Source organism: Megalobrama amblycephala, linkage group LG24 (genome assembly GCF_018812025.1).
Source record: "Megalobrama amblycephala isolate DHTTF-2021 linkage group LG24, ASM1881202v1, whole genome shotgun sequence".
In the NCBI taxonomy this organism is placed as follows: Eukaryota; Metazoa; Chordata; class Actinopteri; order Cypriniformes; family Xenocyprididae; genus Megalobrama; species Megalobrama amblycephala.
The window spans coordinates 19,240,454-19,261,766 of NC_063067.1; the positions used below are offsets into that span (position 1 = coordinate 19,240,454).

General features: G+C 38.8%; 1 protein-coding gene across 6 annotated transcripts in view; it reads left to right on the top strand.

The window, feature by feature from the left end:
- adcy6b (adenylate cyclase 6b) overlaps positions 1 to 21,313 on the top strand; it is a 103,139-nt gene that overhangs the window by 37,316 nt on the left and 44,510 nt on the right. For 3 of the 6 annotated variants that reach the window (XM_048179210.1, XM_048179207.1, XM_048179209.1), the window contains 2 exons: positions 16,447 to 16,643; positions 17,113 to 18,007. In XM_048179210.1, the coding sequence (XP_048035167.1) occupies positions 17,114 to 18,007 (894 nt within the window). In that variant the 5' untranslated portion in view covers positions 16,447 to 16,643; position 17,113. Of the gene's footprint in view, positions 1 to 14,341; positions 14,586 to 14,649; positions 14,819 to 16,446; positions 16,644 to 17,112; positions 18,008 to 21,313 lie in introns of those variants that run through there. The other 3 variants (XM_048179206.1, XM_048179205.1, XM_048179204.1) reach the window with 3 other exon arrangements.

A 21,313-nucleotide genomic window follows, 5' to 3' on the forward strand; every position in this document is an offset into this window, starting at 1 on the left:
GCGCACTCCCTGCAGCCCAGCACGTACCTTCTGACATCCCTGGCCATGTTGGGCCACCAGAAGCGCTCCTTAAGCAGCGAGAGGGTCTCATTGACCCCCGGGTGACCAGTGCCAAGTGATGAGTGAGCAGAGTGTACTAGTGGAGTGCGACGTGTCCGGGTGATGTACTGAAGGCTCTGGGGACAACCCGGCGGAGTGTAGGAGGAGGCATTGGAGGAGGGTAGAGTTTCTTCGGACCATTGGATGGGATTCACGAAGATGGATTCTGGAAGGATGGTTTCAGGGGATTCGTTCTTTTCCTCAGGAGCATGGAGACGGGATAATGCATCAGCTTTTATGTTCTTGGAGCCGGGGCGATAGGAGATGGTGAAATCAAATCTGGAGAAGAACATGGCCCAGCGGGCTTGTCGAGGGTTGAGTCTTTTGGCAGCTTTGAGGTATTCCAAGTTTTTATGATCGGTGAGTACTTGAAAGGGATGATTGGCTCCCTCCAGCCAATGCCTCCATTCCTCCAGCGCAAGCTTAACGGCCAGGAGCTCACGGTCACCGATGTCGTAGTTGACCTCCGCCGGGTTGAGTTTGCGGGAGAAGAAGGCGCATAGGTGGAGTCTACTTGGATTCCCCTGCTGCTGTGAGAGTACCGCTCCCACTCCTGTGGTGGAGGCGTCCACCTCGACGACAGAAGGGCAGGTCAGGGTCCGGGTGGACGAGAAGGGGAGCAGTGGTGAAGGCTTCCTTGAGGGCTTCGAAGGCGCTGGTGGCATCTTCGGACCAGGACAGAGACTTGGGCTGATGACGGAGGAGGTTGGTTAGTGGGTGGACGATGGAACTGTAGTTTTTGATGAAGCGACGGTAGAAATTGGCAAAGCCGAGGAAGCGTTGAAGTTCTTTGATGGTTGTGGGAGCTGGCCAGGACTTGATGGCTTCTACCTTCCCCTCGTCCATCCGGATGCCACTGTGATCAATGAAGTATCCCAGGAAGTGGACTGAGGGCTGGTGAAAGGAACACTTTTCTGCCTTGAGGAATAGATGGTACTGCCGTAAGCGTTGGAGGACCTCTGCAACGTAGTGGCGATGTTCGGCCAGGCTCCGGGAGTAAATCAAGATGTCATCAATGTACACGAGTACAAACTTGTGTAGGAACTCCCGGAGCACCTCATGAATAAAGTCCTGGAATACGGAGGGGGCATTGACAAGTCCATAGGGCATGACCAGATATTCATAATGGCCGGTGGGCGTGACGAAGGCGGTCTTCCACTCGTCCCCCTCGCGTATCCGGATGAGGTTGTACGCGCTGCGGAGGTCCAACTTAGTGAACACAGTGGCACCACGGAGATGTTCCAGGGCCGCTGGGACGAGGGGAAGTGGGTACCGGAATTTAACAGTTATCTTGTTTAAGGAGCGATAGTCTATGCAGGGTTGCAAGCCTCCGTACTTTTTTGCCACAAAGAAGAACCTTGAGGCAGCAGGGGAAGTAGACAGGCGTATATATCCTTGGTTAAGGGCCTCTTCGATGTATTCTTCCATGGCCTTCTCCTCCGGCACTGACAGGGGGTAGATCCTTCCCCTGGGCACTGGTTCACCTGGTAACAGATCTATGGCACAGTCCCATGGCCGGTGTGGAGGAAGCTTGGAGGCGCGTTGCGGGCAGAAGACGTCACTGAAGGGGGCGTAACAGGATGGAATATCGGTGGAGCATTTCTCTATGGGGCTTTCAATGGAAGTAGTACAGATGGAGATCTTCTTGGAGCATGGAGACTTAGGAACAGGAAGCTCAGAGAAGCAACTGGAGAAGCAGTGTTCGCCCCACTTCAGGATCTCGCCCGTGCGGCAGGAGATGGTGGGGCTGTGCTGTTCGAGCCACGGGCGCCCTAGAACCACGTCAGCGGTGGAATCCTCCAGAACCAGCAAATGGATGTCTTCCACGTGTAGTATACCTACACGGAGTTGAAGGGGTCCCACACAGCGACTGATCCTCTTCCTGCTCAGGGGTTTGCCCGTGATGGAGTGGACTTGGTAGATGGTTGGAGAGGGCGAGGTTTTGAGCTTGAGTTGTCGACAGAGGGAGCCTGAAATGAAGTTTCCTGCTGACCCTGAGTCGAGGAGTGCCACCACTGGAACAGATACATCAACAGCAGTAAGGTTTACAATAGTGGTGAGTGGTTTCATCTTCTTAATGGAGGGAATGATGGCACTCACCACAGGTCGAGGAGGACGAATTGGGCATGCGGAGATTGCATGCCCCAGAGATCCACAGTATAAACATAAGTTCAGGGTCAGCCTTCTTTGCCGTTCTGAGGGAGATAGACGGGAATTATCCACTTGCATTGGTTCGCTGGCTGGTTCTGGGGAGCTGACGGGTTTTTAAGGTGGTGGTGATGGCAGAGTTGATGACGTGCAGGTGGCGGTGATTAGTACTCTGGTGATTGTGTGCGTGGGTATTGGATGGAGGTGGAACCTGATGTGTCTGTGACAAATACACTCTACATATATTTTAGCAAGCTAATCCATTGCAATGTAGCCATAACTATCAGTGTTACTGTAACTAGTTACCAAAACAGCCGTCTGTTTTGTTAGTTCATTTTTCAATAGTGTCTGTAATTATCAATGACAAAAGTATTTACATCGATGTTTGTTTTCTTCCTAAATTAACCTGACTTTTGAACGAATTGGCTGAATGAACGATTTAAGTGACTCACTCAATAAAAAAGCGAATCGCTGCCGCCTACTAGCGGTTTCAATATTTAACATAATTTCTTTCTTTTTAGAATCCCTCAGTTATATTAGAATTTGATGAATGATTATACATAAATTTCATAAAGTTATGAAGTATAGATAGATAGATAGATAAAGAAGAAATAAATTATCCAATAACGCTACACATAAAACAGATTATTATTATTATTATTATTTTTTAATTAAAAAAATAATAACAGATAGCATACCAACATTCAACCCCCCCAATGTTGAAACCAAATCTACGCCCTTGGATCAACGCAATTTATTATTTTGAGAATCTGCTTTAAATAATGATGTGCCATTTTCTATGATCTGTGCATTTTTCCTGAAGTTATGAGCACATGAAATCTACATATATGTATTCAGTTAACGGCTGTGCTGTTTTTGTTATAAACGCATATTACTCAGACTCATTAGAGGGTATAAACAATGCAACAGAAGCATGTTGGAGGCTTGATCTGAATGAGTAGTCTCTGGATTTGTATGCAAGAATTTTTGTGGTACCTTTATGGGTTCCGTTTTTATTGGCTCTTAAAGAGAGATGCAAATGGGAGCGCGGGCGCTCCATCCGGTTTTAAAGGGTTAAAGGGAATCAGTTTAAAAGTTAATTTTTTGCTTTTCATGATTCTTTTTGAAAATGTAGCAATTCTTTTTGGAAATGTAGTGGTTCTTTTTGAATAAAGTAGCGATTCTTTTTGAAAAATGTTGCAATTCTTTTTGAGGAAAGTAGTGATTCTTTTGTGGAAAAGTAGCAATTCTTTTTGAAAATGTAGTAATTCTTTTTTTAAGAAAGTAGCAATACTTTTTAAAAAATGTAGCAATTATTTTTGAGCAAAGTAGCGAGTCTTTTTGGGAAAAGTAGCAATTCTTTTCTTTTTGGGGAAAGTAGCGATTCTTTTTGAAAATGTAGTGGTTCTTTTTTGAAAATGTAGCAATTCTTTTTGGGAAAGTAGCGAACCTTTTGGGAAAAGTAGCTATTTTTGGAAATGTAGCAATTCTTTTTGGGAAAAGTAGTGATTCTTGTTGAAAATGTAGTGATTCTTTTTTAAGAAAGTAGCTATTCTTTTTGGAAATGTAGTGGTTCTTTTTGAGGGAAGTAGCGATTCTTTTTTTTTATGTAACAATTCTTTTTGAAAATGTAGTGATTCCTTTTTATGAAAGTAGCAATTCCTTTTGTGAAAAATAGCAATTCTATTTGGGAAAGTGCGATCCTTGGCGATCCTTTGAGGGAAAAGTAGTGATTCTTTTGGGGAAAAGTAGCGATTCTTTTTGAAAATGTAGCAATTCCTTTTGAGAAAAGTAGTGATTTTTGTTGAAAATGTAGTGATTTTTTTTGGAAATGTAGCGACTCTTTTTTTAAGAAAGTAGCAATTCTTTTACGGAAAGTAGCGATTCTTTTTTGGAAAAGTGACTTTTTCGGAAAGTAGCGATTCTTTTGGGGGAAAATAGTGATTCTTATTGAAAATGTAGCGATTCTTTTTCGTACAGTAGCGATTCTTTTTGGAAAGGTAGTGATTATGTTTGGAAATGTAGCGATTCTTTTTGAAGAAAGCAGCGATTCTTTTTGGGAAAAGTAGCGATTCTTGTTCAGGAAAGAAGCAATTCTTTTTGGGGAAAGTAGCGAATCTTTTTTAAAATGTAGCATTTCTTTTTGGAAATGTAGCGATTATTTTTTAAGAAAGTACCGATTCTTTTTGGGACAGTAGCGAATCTTTTGGAAAATGTAGTGATTATTTTTGAGGAAAGTAGTGATTCTTTTCGAAAAATGTAACCAATCTATTTGATTATAATAATATATACAGTACAGCAGTCAATGTCCACAAGCCTGTATTCAAACCTAGGATTCTTTGCACGCAACCGCACCAGAGGTTAGCACGCTGTCCACAAAGCCATCGAGAAGTGCAAGACTGAGCCTATTTGATAAATATTAGAAACTCATCGGGGGGGAACAGAATTCGACGGCAAATATACAGCTGTCGAAATCCGTTCCCCCTCCCCCAAACGATGAGAGATGTTGATACAGTGACTTAACAGACGCTCATTCTATCCTGTGTGTGGATGGACTTTAACCAGCATCAGTTCAAATGTTCATTTTCTGCCTTTTTGCCATTTATAATGATATTTAATATGTTGACTGGAGGCAAAATTGCTGAGAGAAGGCAGACGGGATCCAGAAAAACCCACGAGCTTAGTCTTGAACCTAGGATTCTTTGCACACAACTGCACCAGAGGTTAGCACTGTCCACAAAGCCACTGAGAAGTGTGAGACCAAGCCTGTTTGATAAATATTAGAAACTCATGGGGGTGGGGGTACAGAATTTGACCCAAATATACAGCTGTCAAAAACGGTTCTCCCTCCCCCGAATGATGAGAGACGTTGATACAGTGACTTAACAGATGCTCATTCTATCGTGTGTGTGGATGGGGTTCAACCAGCATCAGTTTAAATGTTTAATTTTTGCCAATATACAGCTGTCGAAATCCGTTCCCCGCCGCCATATGATGAGAACTGTTGATGCAGTGACTTAAAAGATGCTGATTCTATCGTGTGTGTGGATGGAGTTTAACCAGCATCAGTTTAAATGTTTATTTTTTGCCTTTCATGATTCTTTTTGAAAATGTAGCGATTCTTTTTTAGGAAAGTAGCAATTCTTTTGTGGAAAAGTAGTGATTCTTTTTGGAAACGTAGTGATTCTCTTTGGAAATGTAGCGATTCTTTTTGAAGAACTTATCGATTCTTTTTGGGTAAAGTAGCGATTCTTTTTGAGAAAGTAGCAAATCTTTTTGAAAAATGTAGCGATTCTTTTTGAGAAAGTAGCAAATCTTTTTGAAAAATGTAACAATTCTTTTTGATTATAAAAAAGTATACAGCTGTCAATATCCACGAGCCTGGATTCGAGCCTGGTTAGCACACTGTCCACAAAGCCATTGAGAAGTGTGAGACTGGGCCAGTTTGATAAATATTAGAAAGTCATGGGGGGCGGGTGGGAACAGAATTCGACAGCAAATATACAGCTGTCGAAATCTGCCCCCCCAAAATGATGTTGATGCAATGACTTAAAAGATGCTGATTCTATCCTGTGTGTGGATAGAGTTTAACCAGCATCAGTTTAAATTGCCTTTTTGCCATTTATTATGATATGAAATATGTTGACAGGAAGCAAAATTTGAGAGAGAAGGTATATGGGATCCGGATAAGTCCACAAGCCTGGACACAAAATCAGGATTCTTTGTACACAACTGCAGGGTTTTTTTTGCACAGAGCGGTAGTGCATCCTGTGAGCTCTAAACACCTCTCAGAATGAACTACCACCTTAATAAAAGACGTAAAAATGAACACAATCCAAGATATATTTAAAAATATCCTTAGTCCTCCAAGGTTTATAACGGTTGTGAATGGTAGGCCAAATTCTGAAGACAGAAAAAATGCATCCATCCATAAAAAAAATTAATCCATACGGATTAATACGGATTAAAAAAGGCCTTTTGAAGCAAAGGGATGCATTTTTGTAAGAAAAATATCCATATTTAAAACTTTATATATTCTAAAAATGAGCTTCCGGCGGACGACCGTATACATACTGCGCACGTCAGTTTGGGTGGAAGAGCAACGTTTGACCTGACGCTATGACGCACGCGGAGGCGCAGAGGAGAGAGCAAAACAAAACAGTGGTCACGAATTAGAAGTTTAAAATGAGAAATTTTAAAGAGAAATGTCAGGAGGATTTCGATATAGGAGAAGAGGAGCTTGAGTTTGTTGCCCAGCCGTATTTGTTTGCACCGTGAGAGGTGTCTAAGCTTATGATACTCCTACATCCTGCGTCATACATCGCGTCAGAGGATTACTCATTTGGCGCAAATCGACTTGTGCATTCTGCGTGCTGGCCATTTTCTGTTATGGTATAAAAAGGAGGATAGTGCCTTCTGAAATACAATGCACTATGCACTATCCCATGCTGCAAAGAAACACCACAGCAATAAAACTGTTTGAAAATGTATTTCTACACCCACTGTAAATGTTTCTCTTTGTGAGGTTTGGTTAGTGATGGCTGAAATGCATCTTCACGCACAACTGCCAGCCTGCATGGAGAGCTTCTTGAGACTCCAGAGACACCAGCAGCTTCAAATACCTGTTTGCAGCTCAACACTGGCTTTTTTTTATAGCTGCTCTTTTAATACAATTAATTTTTTTGACAGGAACTTTCATTAATAAGCCTGTATCTGACCGAGTTCTGCTGTGCTCTAAATCACTCACAAATCTTATGATAATTTGATTTTTGATAAATCTCCATTCAGTTTTCACACAATATTAGTTGTTTTCATGCCTTTTGCACAAAATTGGACCATTTCATGCTTTACATCTTCAGAAAGATCTTTCTTCCTCCCCATATGACATGAGAACTTTGACTTGCTTAATAATGTGGAACAACCTCTAAGTAGGGTTTCCATAATCCTGGCAAATTATTTTGTCTGAGATTGATACCAGTTTTCTATAAAGACATGGATAAATAAACAAACAAACATTTTCTGAATGTTTATTCTACTGAAATCTCACTGATATGTCACCTGCATAATAATTTGGAACACAGTGTATAAAGTTTTAAATATGGATATTTTTCTTAAAAAAAAAATGCATCCCTTTGCTTCAAAAAGCCTTTATTAACCCGCAGGAGTCTTTTTTTTTATGGATGGATGCTATTTTTTTCTGTCTTCAGAATTTGGCCTACCATTCACAACCATTATAAACCTTGGAGGACTAAGGATATTTTTAAATATATCTCGGATTGTGTTCCTCTGAAAGAAGATAGTTATATACACTGAGGATGGCTGGAGGATGAGTAAATCATGGAATAATTTTCATTTTTGGGTGAACTATCCCTTTAAGAGTTGACTTTTATTAGAGCCCTGACCGATTATCACTACTTAAGGTTTATTAGTATTTAATTGCATAAAATTACAAACCATTCAATTTTTTTTATTTTTTTTAAATTTTTTTAATTATTATTTGTTTAAATCTGCTAAGCATACTTGGATTGCAGTGATAAATATAACTATAATCTATAGTCTTTGCTATAAATCATCTGCATAGCAGTGAAAATGTATATGATGTTTCTGGAGTAGGCCTACAAATCCATATAAATATATAAATTTGGTATAAATTTGAAAACAAAATTAAATGTACATTACAGGTAGAACTTGAGCTTATAAAGAACCTTTAAATAATGGTTACTGGGAATATAGACAGACAATGCTTTTTATATTTACTAAATCTGAACGAGGAAGTTATTGCAATTCTTTTTACAAACCCTAGATGGCAGTAGTAGGCAAACAAAATATTTTTTCTGTTGCTGTAAATAAAGTTATAAAATAAATATTATGATAAAAGTTTTCCCAGAACCATGGAAAGCTTTGGAACATTGTTTAACATAGAAAAAGATTTTTTCAGTCTTATGCAAAATACAACTACATTTTCTTTGTTGTATTTCCCACAAAGAATACCAATCTCATCTTACATATTAAACATGTTATAGTCTGCCATCACAGTGTGGCAAAAAAAAAAAATGGATCACCAGTAAAAGACAAACATTGACTTTTTAATAGCGACATAAATGGGTGAGAGGAGGCATGAGATAGGATGTGTGGTTACTGTAGGACAAATCCATTAAATGTCAACTTTACTACTGATGTGACAGAGACAAAATACACTGAAAAAAAAAAAACCCATTGGAATAAGACTTCTGTTCTAAAGCTGATGAGGACAATGTTTTGTCGTGGATGGAACCTGAAGGAAGATGAGTAGTTTTTCCTCTGACCTCCAATTTCATGCTTTGCTTGGGGCTGCTGAAGATTTAAGACAGGAAATTAAAGCTTCAGACAGAACCGAGTCAGAACAGAAGGTTGCAGAAGGTAAATGTGCTGAAAGGATGAGTCAGAGGAAAGCTAAAGCACGGTAAAGGGCTGTGTGCGCTGAGAGTATGGAAGCATGCACAGGGAAACTAGTTAAGGAGTTGGTATGGAAGGCCACAGCCCAACTCATAACTCAAAGTTCATATCCTAAAATATTTTTTTCTAGTTGTAAAAGTGGAATAAGGGTTTATTTGAAAGTTAAACAGTGTGTTTGTGTGGGCAGTTATTGATGTGGGTGGTAGACACTTTCGTGTTATGAGAGGAAGTGTTTATTTAAAGTGACATTATGTTGCACTAGTGTTTGTCCACTCAAACATGCAGAAGCGAATGCTTTGTGGATATTTTTGTCATATGTTTGCTTATATTATGGAGTATTAGAAAAACAGTTCAGTATCAAATTTGACATATTTTGGACTAATCATAATTCTGTCTCATTTTGTGCTTGTTCATAGAACATTGAAAAAAAAAAGGTATTTAAAGGTTCCCTCATCTTCTGCCCAGTGAATTTCCAAGCCTTTTCCAGTCATTCAAGATTTTTGATAGATTCTTGATTTTTATATATATTAGTGCTGTCAAATGATTAATCACGCATCCAAAATAAAAATTTGTTTTTACATAATATATATGTATGTACTGCGTATAATTATGTATGTATATTTAAATACACATACATGCATGTATATATTTAAGAAAAATGTTATATTATATATCAAATATTTATATATAATATAAATTATATAAATATATATACAGTATGTAAATGTAAAAATTTCTTGTATGTTTGTGTATTTAAATATAATAATTATACACAGTACACACACGTATATTATGTAAAAACAAACTTTTATTTTAGATGTGATTAATCGGGCATAACATTATGACCACTGACAGGTGAAGTGAATAACACTGATCATCTCTTCATCACGGCACCTGTTAGTGGGTGGGATATATTAGGCAGCAAGTGAACATTTTGTCCTCAAAGTTGATGTGCTAGAAGCAGGAAAAATGGACGAGTGTAAGGATTTGAGCGAGTTTGACAAGGGCCAAATTGTGATGGCTAGACGACTGGGTCAGAGCATCTCCAAAACTGCAGCTCTTGTGGGGTGTTCCTGGTCTGCAGTGGTCAGTATCTATCAAAAGTGGTCCAAGGAAGGAACAGTGGTGAACCGGCAACAGGGTCATGGGCGGCCAAGGCTCATCGATGCACGTGGGGAGTGAAGGCTGGCCCGTGTGGTCCGATCCAACAGATGAGCTACTGTAGCTCAAATTGCTCAAGAAGTTAATGCTGTTTCTGATAGACAGGTTTCAGAATACACAGTACATCGCAGTTTTTTGTGTATGGGGCTGCATAGCTGCAGATCAGTCAGGGTGCCCATGCTGACCCCATTCACCGCCGAAAGCGCCAACAGTGGGCACATGAGCATCAGAACTGGACCATGGAGCAATGGAAGAAGGTGGTCTGGTCTGATGAATCACGTTTTCTTTTACATCACGTGGATGACCGGGTGCGTTGGTTACCTGGGGATCACATGGCACCAGGATGCACTATGGGAAGAAGGCAAGCTGGCGGAGGCAGTGTGATGCTTTGGGCAATGTTCTGCTGGGAAACCTTGGGTCCTGCCATCCATGTGGATGCTACTTTGACACGTACCACCTACAGTACCTAAGCATTGTTGCAGACCATGTACACCTTTTCATGGAAATGGTATTCCCTGGTGGCTGTGGCCTCTTTCAGCAAAAATGGTTCAGGAATGGTTTGAGGAGCACAACGAGTTTGAGGTGTTGACTTGTCCTTCAAATTCCACAGATCTCTATCCAATTGAGCGTCTGTGGGATGTGCTGAACAAACAAGTCCAATCCATGGAGGACCCACCTTGCAACTTACAGGACTTAAAGGATCTGCTGCTAACATCTTGGTGCCAGATACTACACCACACCTTCAGGGGTCTAGTGGAGTCCATGCCTTGAGGGTCAGGGCTGTTTTGGCAGCAAAAAGGGGGACCAACACAATATTAGATAGGTGGTCATAATGTTATGCCTGATTGGTGTTTTTATATGTACAAATGGGTTACTATACAAATGCATATGGCTTTTTAAGATTTTAATCATTTGACTTTTCCAGGCCTGCTGATGGATATCCTGTATATTTCCATTTTTCCATGACTGTGGGACCCCTGGTACTTTTCCCAATGTGTTTATGTGATTGTGGGATGTTCAGACCCTCCACCATCGATGGTGCCTGTGATTCAAACAGTGGAAACCAATGTTGTGATATGGTAGTAAATATGTTTTTCAACACCTGAAATTTTTGGTTGGTCTCAATTTGCATTAAAACAGCAAGGTCATGCAATCTCTGCACTTTTCTGTCCAACTGAAAAAAGGTTGACTGTGTTTAGATTTGCCTATAGTCTGTTTGTGTGCCTGATTTAAATAAATCAGTTTATGATTGTAAATTAAACAAATGTTAACGTGAAAGTGGATTTGCTGTGGGAAATCTAAAATTCAATAAAACACAATATAAAATAAAAACAGATACAAACTCTATAGTATGACCACAGAGAACACTAGTCACAGATCTGACAAGGAGACCAAACTGCACTCAAAGGTTATGTGTTCTGTAAGCAGAACAAATAAAGCTTTATTTGCATAGTGGGGCCACTGTCCAGACACACACACACACACACGAGCACATATTGTTTTTATCAGTGTAGAATCCTCAGGCAAGCCTCACAATGGAACTCCAATAAGCAAAACAGAAAGAAAACATTGTCCAGAACAACCACTTTAAAAGGTAGTGAAGCCAGAAGCCTGTTTGTAATGTGCTGTCATGTAATTATTCTGATGAAAAACATACTCTACCAGTCAACAGATAGGACACACCTCTCATTCTGTATTATTACTATTTTCCACATTTTAGAATAATAACAGAAAAACAACACAAATGGAAGTATGGAAATTATGTGAGCAGAAAAATGTTAAACAAATCAACACTACATTATATTTTAGCCTCTTAAACACAGACTCCCTTTACCTAGATTACAGCTCTGCTGCATACACTGGGCTTCCCCATCTACTTTTAAACAGTATTGAATGAGTTTTCATATTTGTTGAACACTTGTTGTCTGTTTGTTTAATAAAAGATATTTTAATTAAAATTATGTTTTTTGTAAATAAATACATAGATGTTTGTTTATATGTTTGAACCATATAGTCAGTCAAGTGTGTCCAAACCTGTGGCTGGTAGTGTGTGTTTACACAACATAGCACAATTAAAGATCTTTAGTGTCAGCAGGAAGAATGTGTGAAACATTTTATTGTTCTTCGTATGATACATAATGTTCTTTCACCTGCTTCAGCACACACAAACACAGATTACAGCCTATATTAGTGATGATTTCTTAGATGCAATGTTTTTTTTTATTTTTTACTAGTCCTGCCTCTAAACCCTAACCTAAATCAGAAACCTGTTGACATATTAGATTTGAGGCAAAGCATGAGGAAGTTAAGTATTATAAATATGAGTATATACAGGTGCTGGTCATATAATTAGAATATCGTGAAAAAGTTCATGAAAGCTCATGAAAGTCCAAAATCCAGTATCTCAAAATATTAGAATATTTCCTAAGATCAATCAAAAAATGGATTTGCAAAACAGAAAAGTTCAAGTTCTTTAAAGTATATTTATTTGTACACTCAATACTTGGTCGGCAGCACATATTACAGCAAATGACTTGCTCCTAGCACAAATTACAGCATCAGTGAAGTGTGGCATGGAAGTGATCAGCCTGTGGCACTGCTGAGGCACTATTGAGCCTTCAGATCATCTGTATATTGTTGGATCGACTGTTTCTCATCTTTCTCTTGAAAATATCCCATAGATTCAGGGGTGAGGCATGTTGGCTGGCCAATAAAACACAGTAATATCATGGTCAGCAAACCACTTGGAAGTGGTTTTTGCACTGTGGGCAGGTGCTAAAGTCCTGCTGGAAAAGGAAATCAGCATCTCCATAAAGCTTGTCAGCAGATGGAAGCATAAAGTGCTCCAAAATCTCCTGGAAGATGGCTGCATTGACTTTGCACTTGATAAAACACAATGGACCAACACCAGCAGATGTCACGGCCCCCCAAATCATTACTAACTTCAGAAACTTCCCACTAGACTTCAAGCAGCTTGGATTCTGTGCCTATCCAGTCTTCCTTCAGACTCTGGGACCATGATTTCAACATGAAATGCAAAATTTACTTTTATCTGAAAAGAGGACTTTTGACCACTGTTCACTGTCCAGTTCTTTTTCTCCTTAGCCCAGGTAAGATGCTTCTGACGTTGTTTCTGTTTCAGAAGTGGCTTGGTAGTCCTTTTCCTGAAGATGTCTGAGTGTGGTGACTCTTGATGCGCTGACTCCGGCTTCATTTGACTCATTGTGAAGCTCTCCCAAGTGTCTGAATCGGCTTTACTTGACAGTATTCTCAAGCTTGTGGTCATCCCTGTTGTTTGTGTACCTTTGCCTACCCAGTTTCTTCCTTCTAGTCAACTTTGCATTTAATATGCTTTGATACATCACTCTGTAAACAGCCACCACATTCAGTAATGACCATCTGTGACTTACTCTCTTTGTGGAGGGTGTCAATGATTGTCTCCTGAACCATTGCCAAGTCAGCAGTCTTCCCCATTAGTGTGGTTTCAAAGAACAAGAGATAGCCGGAATTTATACTGTAGGGATGGTCATTTAATGAAACTCAAATGTACATATTCTAATATTTTGAGATACTGGATTTTGGACTTTCATTAGCTGTACGCTCTAATCAACAAATAAAAAAAAATAAAAAAAAAATAAAAAAACTTTTGAAATGTTTTACTTTACATGTAGGGAGTCTAGTATAAATTAAAGTTTCATTTTTTTAAATAATTTACGATAAATAAATTAACTTTTTCACGATATTCTAATTATATGACCAGCACCTATTAGTTGCCATTAAAGTGAAATTACTGAACTTAAACATACAAACTTGATAAAAATGCTCATTTTAGAAGAAAATTTCAGACGGCACTTAGAGTCTTCATATATATATTTTACTAATATATATATATATATATATATATATATATATATATATATATATATATATATATATATATATACATTATACAAATTTCAATTGTCAATTATAGATTAAAGACTGACATTTTTTTTCCAACTTTTATTTTCTTTTAAAATACATTTTTTTCACTTGAATTAATTAATATGAACAGGCTATAATATGAGCATAACGTCTTACAGACTTTAAATTTCAGTTCATTTTAATTCTACTTTATTAATTCTAAATTATTTATTAATTCTACTTTATTAAATCAGGATTGTATTGTAAATTCACTTGCTACCTCAATTCAGGAATTGTACTTAAATTTAAAAGCCATTCTCAATTCACTCCTGCAAGTGTAACCTGGCAGTGTTTTTCATAGTTTTCATTAATTACATTTTTATTTTTGTAGACTGAGCTAATATCTAACTCCAGTTCGAAACATTTTTGCATTTTACGTTTTCATTTCTATTTAGCGTGTTTATTAGGCTAAGCGTGTCAGTGTGTTATGGCTGGTCACCACAATGTCAGAAATTTCTGGTTTAACTATCTATGTGGGGACATTTTTGCTCCACAGTGTAGGTAAAACCAACCACCCCTCCACACACACACACACACACACACACACACACACACACACACACACACAGGCTGCACCTCTAGGGGGACTCCCGACTTCAGTGGATAGTAGCAGCGCGTGAAGAAGCATGAAGACGAACGTGACTGTATCAGAAGCGTGCGTGAGAATGTAACCATCGCCCAGTCACTCGCCGTACACACACGCTGTCGGACAAGCGACAGTTCCACTCCGTGATTTCGCTACTGAAGCACATTACGCTGCTGATTAATGGGGGCTTTCGGTGAGTGCTGCTTGCCCTACGGATGTGCTTTCGCTTACTCTTGAAATGTGTGCTTGTTTTGCAGTGTTGTCGGGCTTGTTATTAGCAGCAGCAGCAGCGGCGGCGTAAGAACCTCAGGCAACATGTTACAGTTGCAGTAATCGTTGATGAGAGCGAATTAACAGTAGTACAAGTGCAGAAATACAGGATATGTAGCTGCGTTTGTCTCTCAAGATCAAGTTCTTCACGGTCAGGTATGTTTAGTTTGCATTCAGCAGCAGTAACCCTACTGCAATGGGGCTCTATAATGCCATAGAAACCAGATAAATTCTCCACATTTCAGAGTTTGTTTAAGGTGATCATTTGTTTAACAACTGTGGCGACATTTAAATGTTTCGTGTCTAAATCATGCCATTGCATATATAGGTCATAATATTGTATGATCTTTTGAGTGTTATGTCTGTAGACTCTCTCATGGTCTTGCTTTTGAGGTATATAGACTCTGGCAAAGTTGGACAATATGCACTATGACTTATTATTTGTTTTCTCTAAGCATTTTAATCTATACAGTTTGATGTGTTAAAGTTCAGGATCTTTCTTCTCACATAGGCATACTTGTAGCTTTACTGCAGCAAAGTTAAAGGTTTGAAGTTTTTGTCATCCCTTACATTTTTTTTCCTCATGTCAGTACTGAATGAATGGTTGAATCTTCCTGCCAAGTTAAATTAGTGCTTGCAATAGAATGTGAAGCCACAATGTCTCTAGAGTGGGATCCATGAAGGAAAAACCAGCCCAAGTATCCCACAGACCACCGTAATTTTATTTAGATAGCTGTGTTTGATTTTGATCAATACACGTTTGCTTTTCAAGCTCATACATTAAAGGGCAGATGAATTGTAACATGTATTTTTGTCGTGTAGATGTTCTTTATTCAACAAATAATTTTTTTTTTTCCAATAAGATTGTCGAGTTAATATTTACATGTTTTTAAAAAAAAAGTACATCTTGGAACTAGTCTTAAAAAGTTTTTCACAATTTGTATCACATTTTTGCCGCCTTTACTAGTAGATGATTTTAAATAATCCTGCCGTGTTACGAAAAATTTCAATAAATATGTTTAGATGAATTTTAGTGTTGGATAATGCTAAAACATCTTGATGTCATTGTGGTTAAAATCTGTATTTCAAAGCTGAGCTGGAGTTGGCCACGTCTTATTTAATTTCCAGACAGTTGTTAAGAAAATCGTTTGAAGTCACTAATGCCCCTGACATGAGGTAAAGCTGTGACTCATCTGAGCAAATTTGGGGAAGCATGGACAATTTCATCTGAATTACAGAGCGTTGACTTATGATGGCACATGGGCAGTAAGTCCTTTGTTGTCAGAAACTGGCCTGTGTGTGTATATTTTGGGAAAATCTCCCTGTCCTACAACACACTGTTTTGTGGTTGGCTTTAAAAATCTCTGCAATTGGACAGCCGGATTAACCTAAGTCTTTTCAAACGTTTGTATTTGTGATGTTCTGACTCATAGATTTACTGTGCAATTGATTGGACACTTTTAGCATCTGTCAGTTCTAACAATAGAGTATTTCCTCTTTGGATTTTCAGCTCTTTTTACTTGCTTTCACGTGAATTAACATTTCTGAGAAATAGCCTGTTAATTACAGCTTGAAATCAATACTCCTCTTTACTAACCTATTGAGGTGTAAACATGAATAAACACAAATTAATGTCAACAACAAATACAGCAACAGCTATTAAAGAAAGTTATTAGCAGTAATCAGATAATTTCAGAGAGGTTTGTCATGTGCTTTTTTTTTTCTTTTCTTCATTTTCACGCTCCGCTCATGCTGCATCTGCTCTATTTGTGTTGAATCAACAGACTCAGGTGGCTGAGAGATGCAGAGGTCTTGGCGCTATACAAGGATTTTCTGTTGACCCTGTGCTTAACTGAGTGTCCCGGAACTTGACAAACCCTTTGCTCAGAAAAATGCTGGTAATATTATCTCTCTACACTAGAGTAAATGCAGTGCCTTGCTAAAGAGAGCAGTGCCGCCACACAAAGGGGAAGCCACACAGGTAAGTCGACCTTGCTAAACTACTTGGCAGTGTTCACTGTGTAAATAAGCTGTCAGTTAAAAAGTTTAAACAACGTTGACTGAATGTCATGATCCTAAAAACCATTTGATCTAAAGGCTTATGCTTAAATGCTTGGAATTAATTTTGTAGACAAATATTAATTGTGCTTATGTAGGAATTTAGTAGGAAAAGCATTGAAATTCCTACAGTATTGTTTAAAAAGCATCCAAAGTGAAATGACCAACACTTATAGGACTGTTTTATTATTAAAGGGGACATATTATGTTTATTAAAGATTTTGCATGGTTGATTTTATGGTGTTGTAATAATTTTAATTGTATACTGTATATCATTTTTGACATGAATATAGCCTTTGATGCTGTTATGACATGATAAATAATTCAAATAAAAAAATATTTATTTAAGCAAGTATTCTGTTCTTATGGACCTTTTTTTTTTTTGCTATCAGAATGTCTTGGGTCAATGGCTTTAAAACTGCAAGAGTGGACAACCATAAGACGGCATGGGGTGAGCGCAATGGCAGGAAATCGAGGCGTAAAAGGGGCTCATCCCTATGCAATCCACGCTACATGAGCTGTCTACGGGACCCCGAGTCCGAGTCCCCGAGTCACCCGTCACAACACTACTCCCGTGCAGCAGGGGGCGCCACCAGCAGCAACTTCAGCACACGTTGCGTTTGGCAGGAAGACCATTACGGCAGGAAGGGTGATGTGGGTCTGAGAGCCGTGGACCTGGCATTTGAAGATGCTGAGACGAAGCAAACGAAAGATGGTGAGGACCCCCATGGTGGCGGGGAGGAGAGAAAGGGTCCTGACAAGTGTTTTTTAAATTGCTTGTTGCGTCTGGCTGATGTTTTTCAGTCCAAGAAGTTCAAGTCGGCCAAGCTCGAGCGACTGTATCAACGGTACTTCTTCAGGCTCAACCAGAGCTCTCTTACGATGCTGATGGGGGTTTTGGTTGTGGTTTGCGGGGTTATGCTGGCGTTCCACTGCGTCCGAGGTCCGCCAGATGTGGCGTTTGCCTCTGTGCTCTCCGTAGCCATGGGCCTTTTCTTAGCCTTGATGGTGGTGTGTAACAGAAACGGCTTCCACCAGGACTACATGTGGATCGTGAGCTACTTGGTCATGGGAGTGTTAGTGGTGGTGCAGGTGTTTGGTTTGTTGATGGTGGATCCACCCAGTGCATCTGAAGGGATATGGTGGACTGTGTTCTTCATCTACATCATCTACACGCTGCTGCCAGTGCGAATGAGGGCGGCTGTGATCACCGGAGCTGTGCTGTCCACCATCCATATTATTATGGCATGGAGACTCAACCTTGAGGATGACTTCCTTTCCAAACAGGTATTAGTCCACTTTTCAAACATTTAAAATCATTTTAAAGGAACATTTGAAATTATATTGAAATTATGTCATTATTTAATTGCCCCCCCATGTTGTTTGTAACCTGTTTGTTGTTATTATCTTCTATGGAACACAAAAGTAGACTTTTTTTTGAAGAACTGTTACCTAACTCTTGTCATACAACAGTTCATATTGACCATGTCTGTTAAAAAAAACAAACCAAAAAAAACCACCATAAATGTACAATAAAAGTGGTCCAGGCACTATATTCCAAGCTATACGATTAACAACTAAATGAACACACCAAAAAATCATTTTTTGGATTATTCATTTAATTAATTTTAATTTTAATTATTCATTTTTCCCTGATAATCTTGCCCTCCCTGTTGATGACTGTCAAAGATAAAGAAAAAAGATTTAAAAAAATAAAAATAATAAATAAAGTGTGACTTGAGTTTGCAAGGCCAAGCAATGATTTCATTTGTTTATTATTATTATTATTATTATTTATTTGTTTTATTTGTACAATTTGAAGTATGTAAAATCTTTGGTATAGTCGGACAATTATTTTTTTGTGTAAACAACACTAAAATGCCCAGTTGTTTTCTATGTTGCTGTCAAATAATTTTCTAATTTTGTATGCAAATGAGGGCTAGAGGTGAGAATTTTATGCTCGTTTAGTGGTGTTTTTTTTAAAATTTATTTTTAATGTTTTTGTCCTTTTTGAGCTTGACAGGAGTGGTCACTGTGAACTGTTTATAAGAACTGTGTAAAATTCATCAATAAATTCTCAAAAATGTTCCACAGAAAAAAAAAACTGCAGATGAGTTTGAAACAACATGAGTGTGATTAATTTTTTTGGTATTCGTCTATTAGCACTATAACTTTTTTATAAAAAGAGTTGCACATTATTTACACCACATGTTGCAACTCCAGTAATGCCAGTAACTGATCAACTGAAGGCAAAATCTTTCACATCTTTAAAGGGATAGTTCACCCCAAAATGAAAATTACTCACCCTGATGTTGTTCCAAACCTGTAAGACTTTAGTTTATCTTCAGAACAAAAATGAAGATTTTCTTGATGACAGAATGCTGTCAGATTTCCTTCCATTGACTGCCTTCACAACTGAAACTTTGACGCTTCAAAAAGTTCATAAAGAGATCGGAAAACGAATCCATATTAATCGAGCGGTTTAGTCCAACTTTTCTGAATAGATTCAAAGCTCAACCTAACCTGAATGACGCACAAGAACAAACCTCTTCCAGAAGCTCAGACGTGCTTCTGGAAGAGGTTTGTTCTTGTGCGTCATTCGGTTAGGTTGAGCTTATGCTTGTGTTCGCTGATCAATTTTTATATGCGAGTAAAAGCCTAAAATAAAACTGTTCATCATAAAAAGTGATCGAGTCTCTTCAGAAAAGTTGGACTAAACCGCTCGATTCATATGGATTAGTTTTCCGATCTCTTTATGAAAGAACAGTTTCAGTTGCGAAGGCAGTCTATGGAAGGAAATCTGACAGCATTCTGTCATCAAAAATATCTTCATTTGTGTTCCGAAGATGAACGAAAGTCTTACGGGTTTAGAACGACATGAGGGTGAGTAATTAATGACAAAATGTTCATTTTGTGATGAACTATCCCTTTAAGGAGTCACAGAGATCAGTGGATAATTGGTTATTGTTTGAAAGTTTTATTGTTTCAATACTTTTAAAGGAATGCCTGGCAGTTCCAGACTGCAATGTAGATGGATCGTAGTTACCAAAATTCTCTTCTCTTTTCAAACTTTGTTTTGTCCTTAACTGCTCATAATATGATGCATTTACCATGCATTGTTTCTATGCTGTGGCTAACATACAACATCCCCAATGTTCGATGTGATCTAGTGCTGACACTGTTAATGCTGGTTCAGTGAGCTTGGGCTTTTGTGTGTTTGCTCCTTAGACAGCTGGGCTGTGGTCTCTCCACTTGGCACTCAGCATGATAGAAATGGATTGGGATAATGGCTGCTGATTGACTCAGGCCATGCCCCAGAGCATGTATTTGTAGATTCTCGTCATAGACATTTGGGATAGGTTCCAGCCCTGTGGGCAATCAATGCAGGACAAAAGTCCATTGGTTGTGTGGCTGCTTAGTGCCTTATATAAATGCTCTCTTACAGGGAGCAAGCAAGGTATGCCGTCCATGTTTGCTCCATGATCTTTTGTTCTAAAATGCATTGGTGAGAAAAGTCTTGGGTTGAGGATGGAAGGAGTTCAGTACTCTTGTAGTTTTCAAACACAGTGACCGATCATATTGGATAAACAAATTCATACACTACCATTCAAACGTTTAGGTTCAGTAAGATATTTTTTTTTTATTAATACTTTTATTCAGCAAGGATGCATTAAAGGTTGGCATAGTTAAATAACAAGAGTTCAGTACATGGAAATGACATACAGTGAGTCTCAAACTCCATTGTTTCCTCCTCCTTATATAAATCTCATTTGTTTAAAAGACCTCCGAAGAACAGGCGAATCTCAACATAACACCGACTGTTACGTAACAGTCGGGGTGTACGCCCCCAATATTTGCATATGCCAGCCCATGTTCCCAACATTATGAAAGGCATTAGACAAGGGCAGCCAGTAACGTCTGGAGCACAGCCGAATCATCAGACTAGGTAAGCAAGCAAGAACAATAGCGAAAAATGGCAGATGGAGTGACGATAACTGACATGATCCATGATAACATGATATTTTTAGTAATATTTGTAAACTGTCTTTCTAAATGTTTCGTTAGCATGTTGCTAATGTACTGTTAAATGTGGTTAAAGTTACCATCGTTTCTTACTGTATTCACGGAGACAAGAGCCGTCGCTATTTTCATTATTAAACACTTGCAGACTGTATAATTCATAAACACAACTTCATTCTTTATAAATCTCTCCAACCATGTAGCATTAGCCGTTAGCCACGGAGCACAGCCTCAAACTCATTCAGAATCAATGTAAACAATATAACAGTATACAATACTCACATAATCCGACGCATGCATGCCGCATGCATGACGAACACTTTGTAAAGATCCGTTTGAGGGTTATATTAGCTGTGTAAACTTTGTTTAGGCACTGTTTAAAGGTGCTAAAGAGGATCTTTTCGTCGACTGAGAAACCAAAGACTGTTACTGAGTTTTTGAAATGAGCGCATGCGTAAGAACAACCCCCCTCCTTTGAAGGAACGCCTCCCAAAACTCTTAAACACTCGTATTGGAACACAAGTGTTTACCACCGGCATTCGCTGTGTTGTGTTAGTGGATTCATTATGTCGG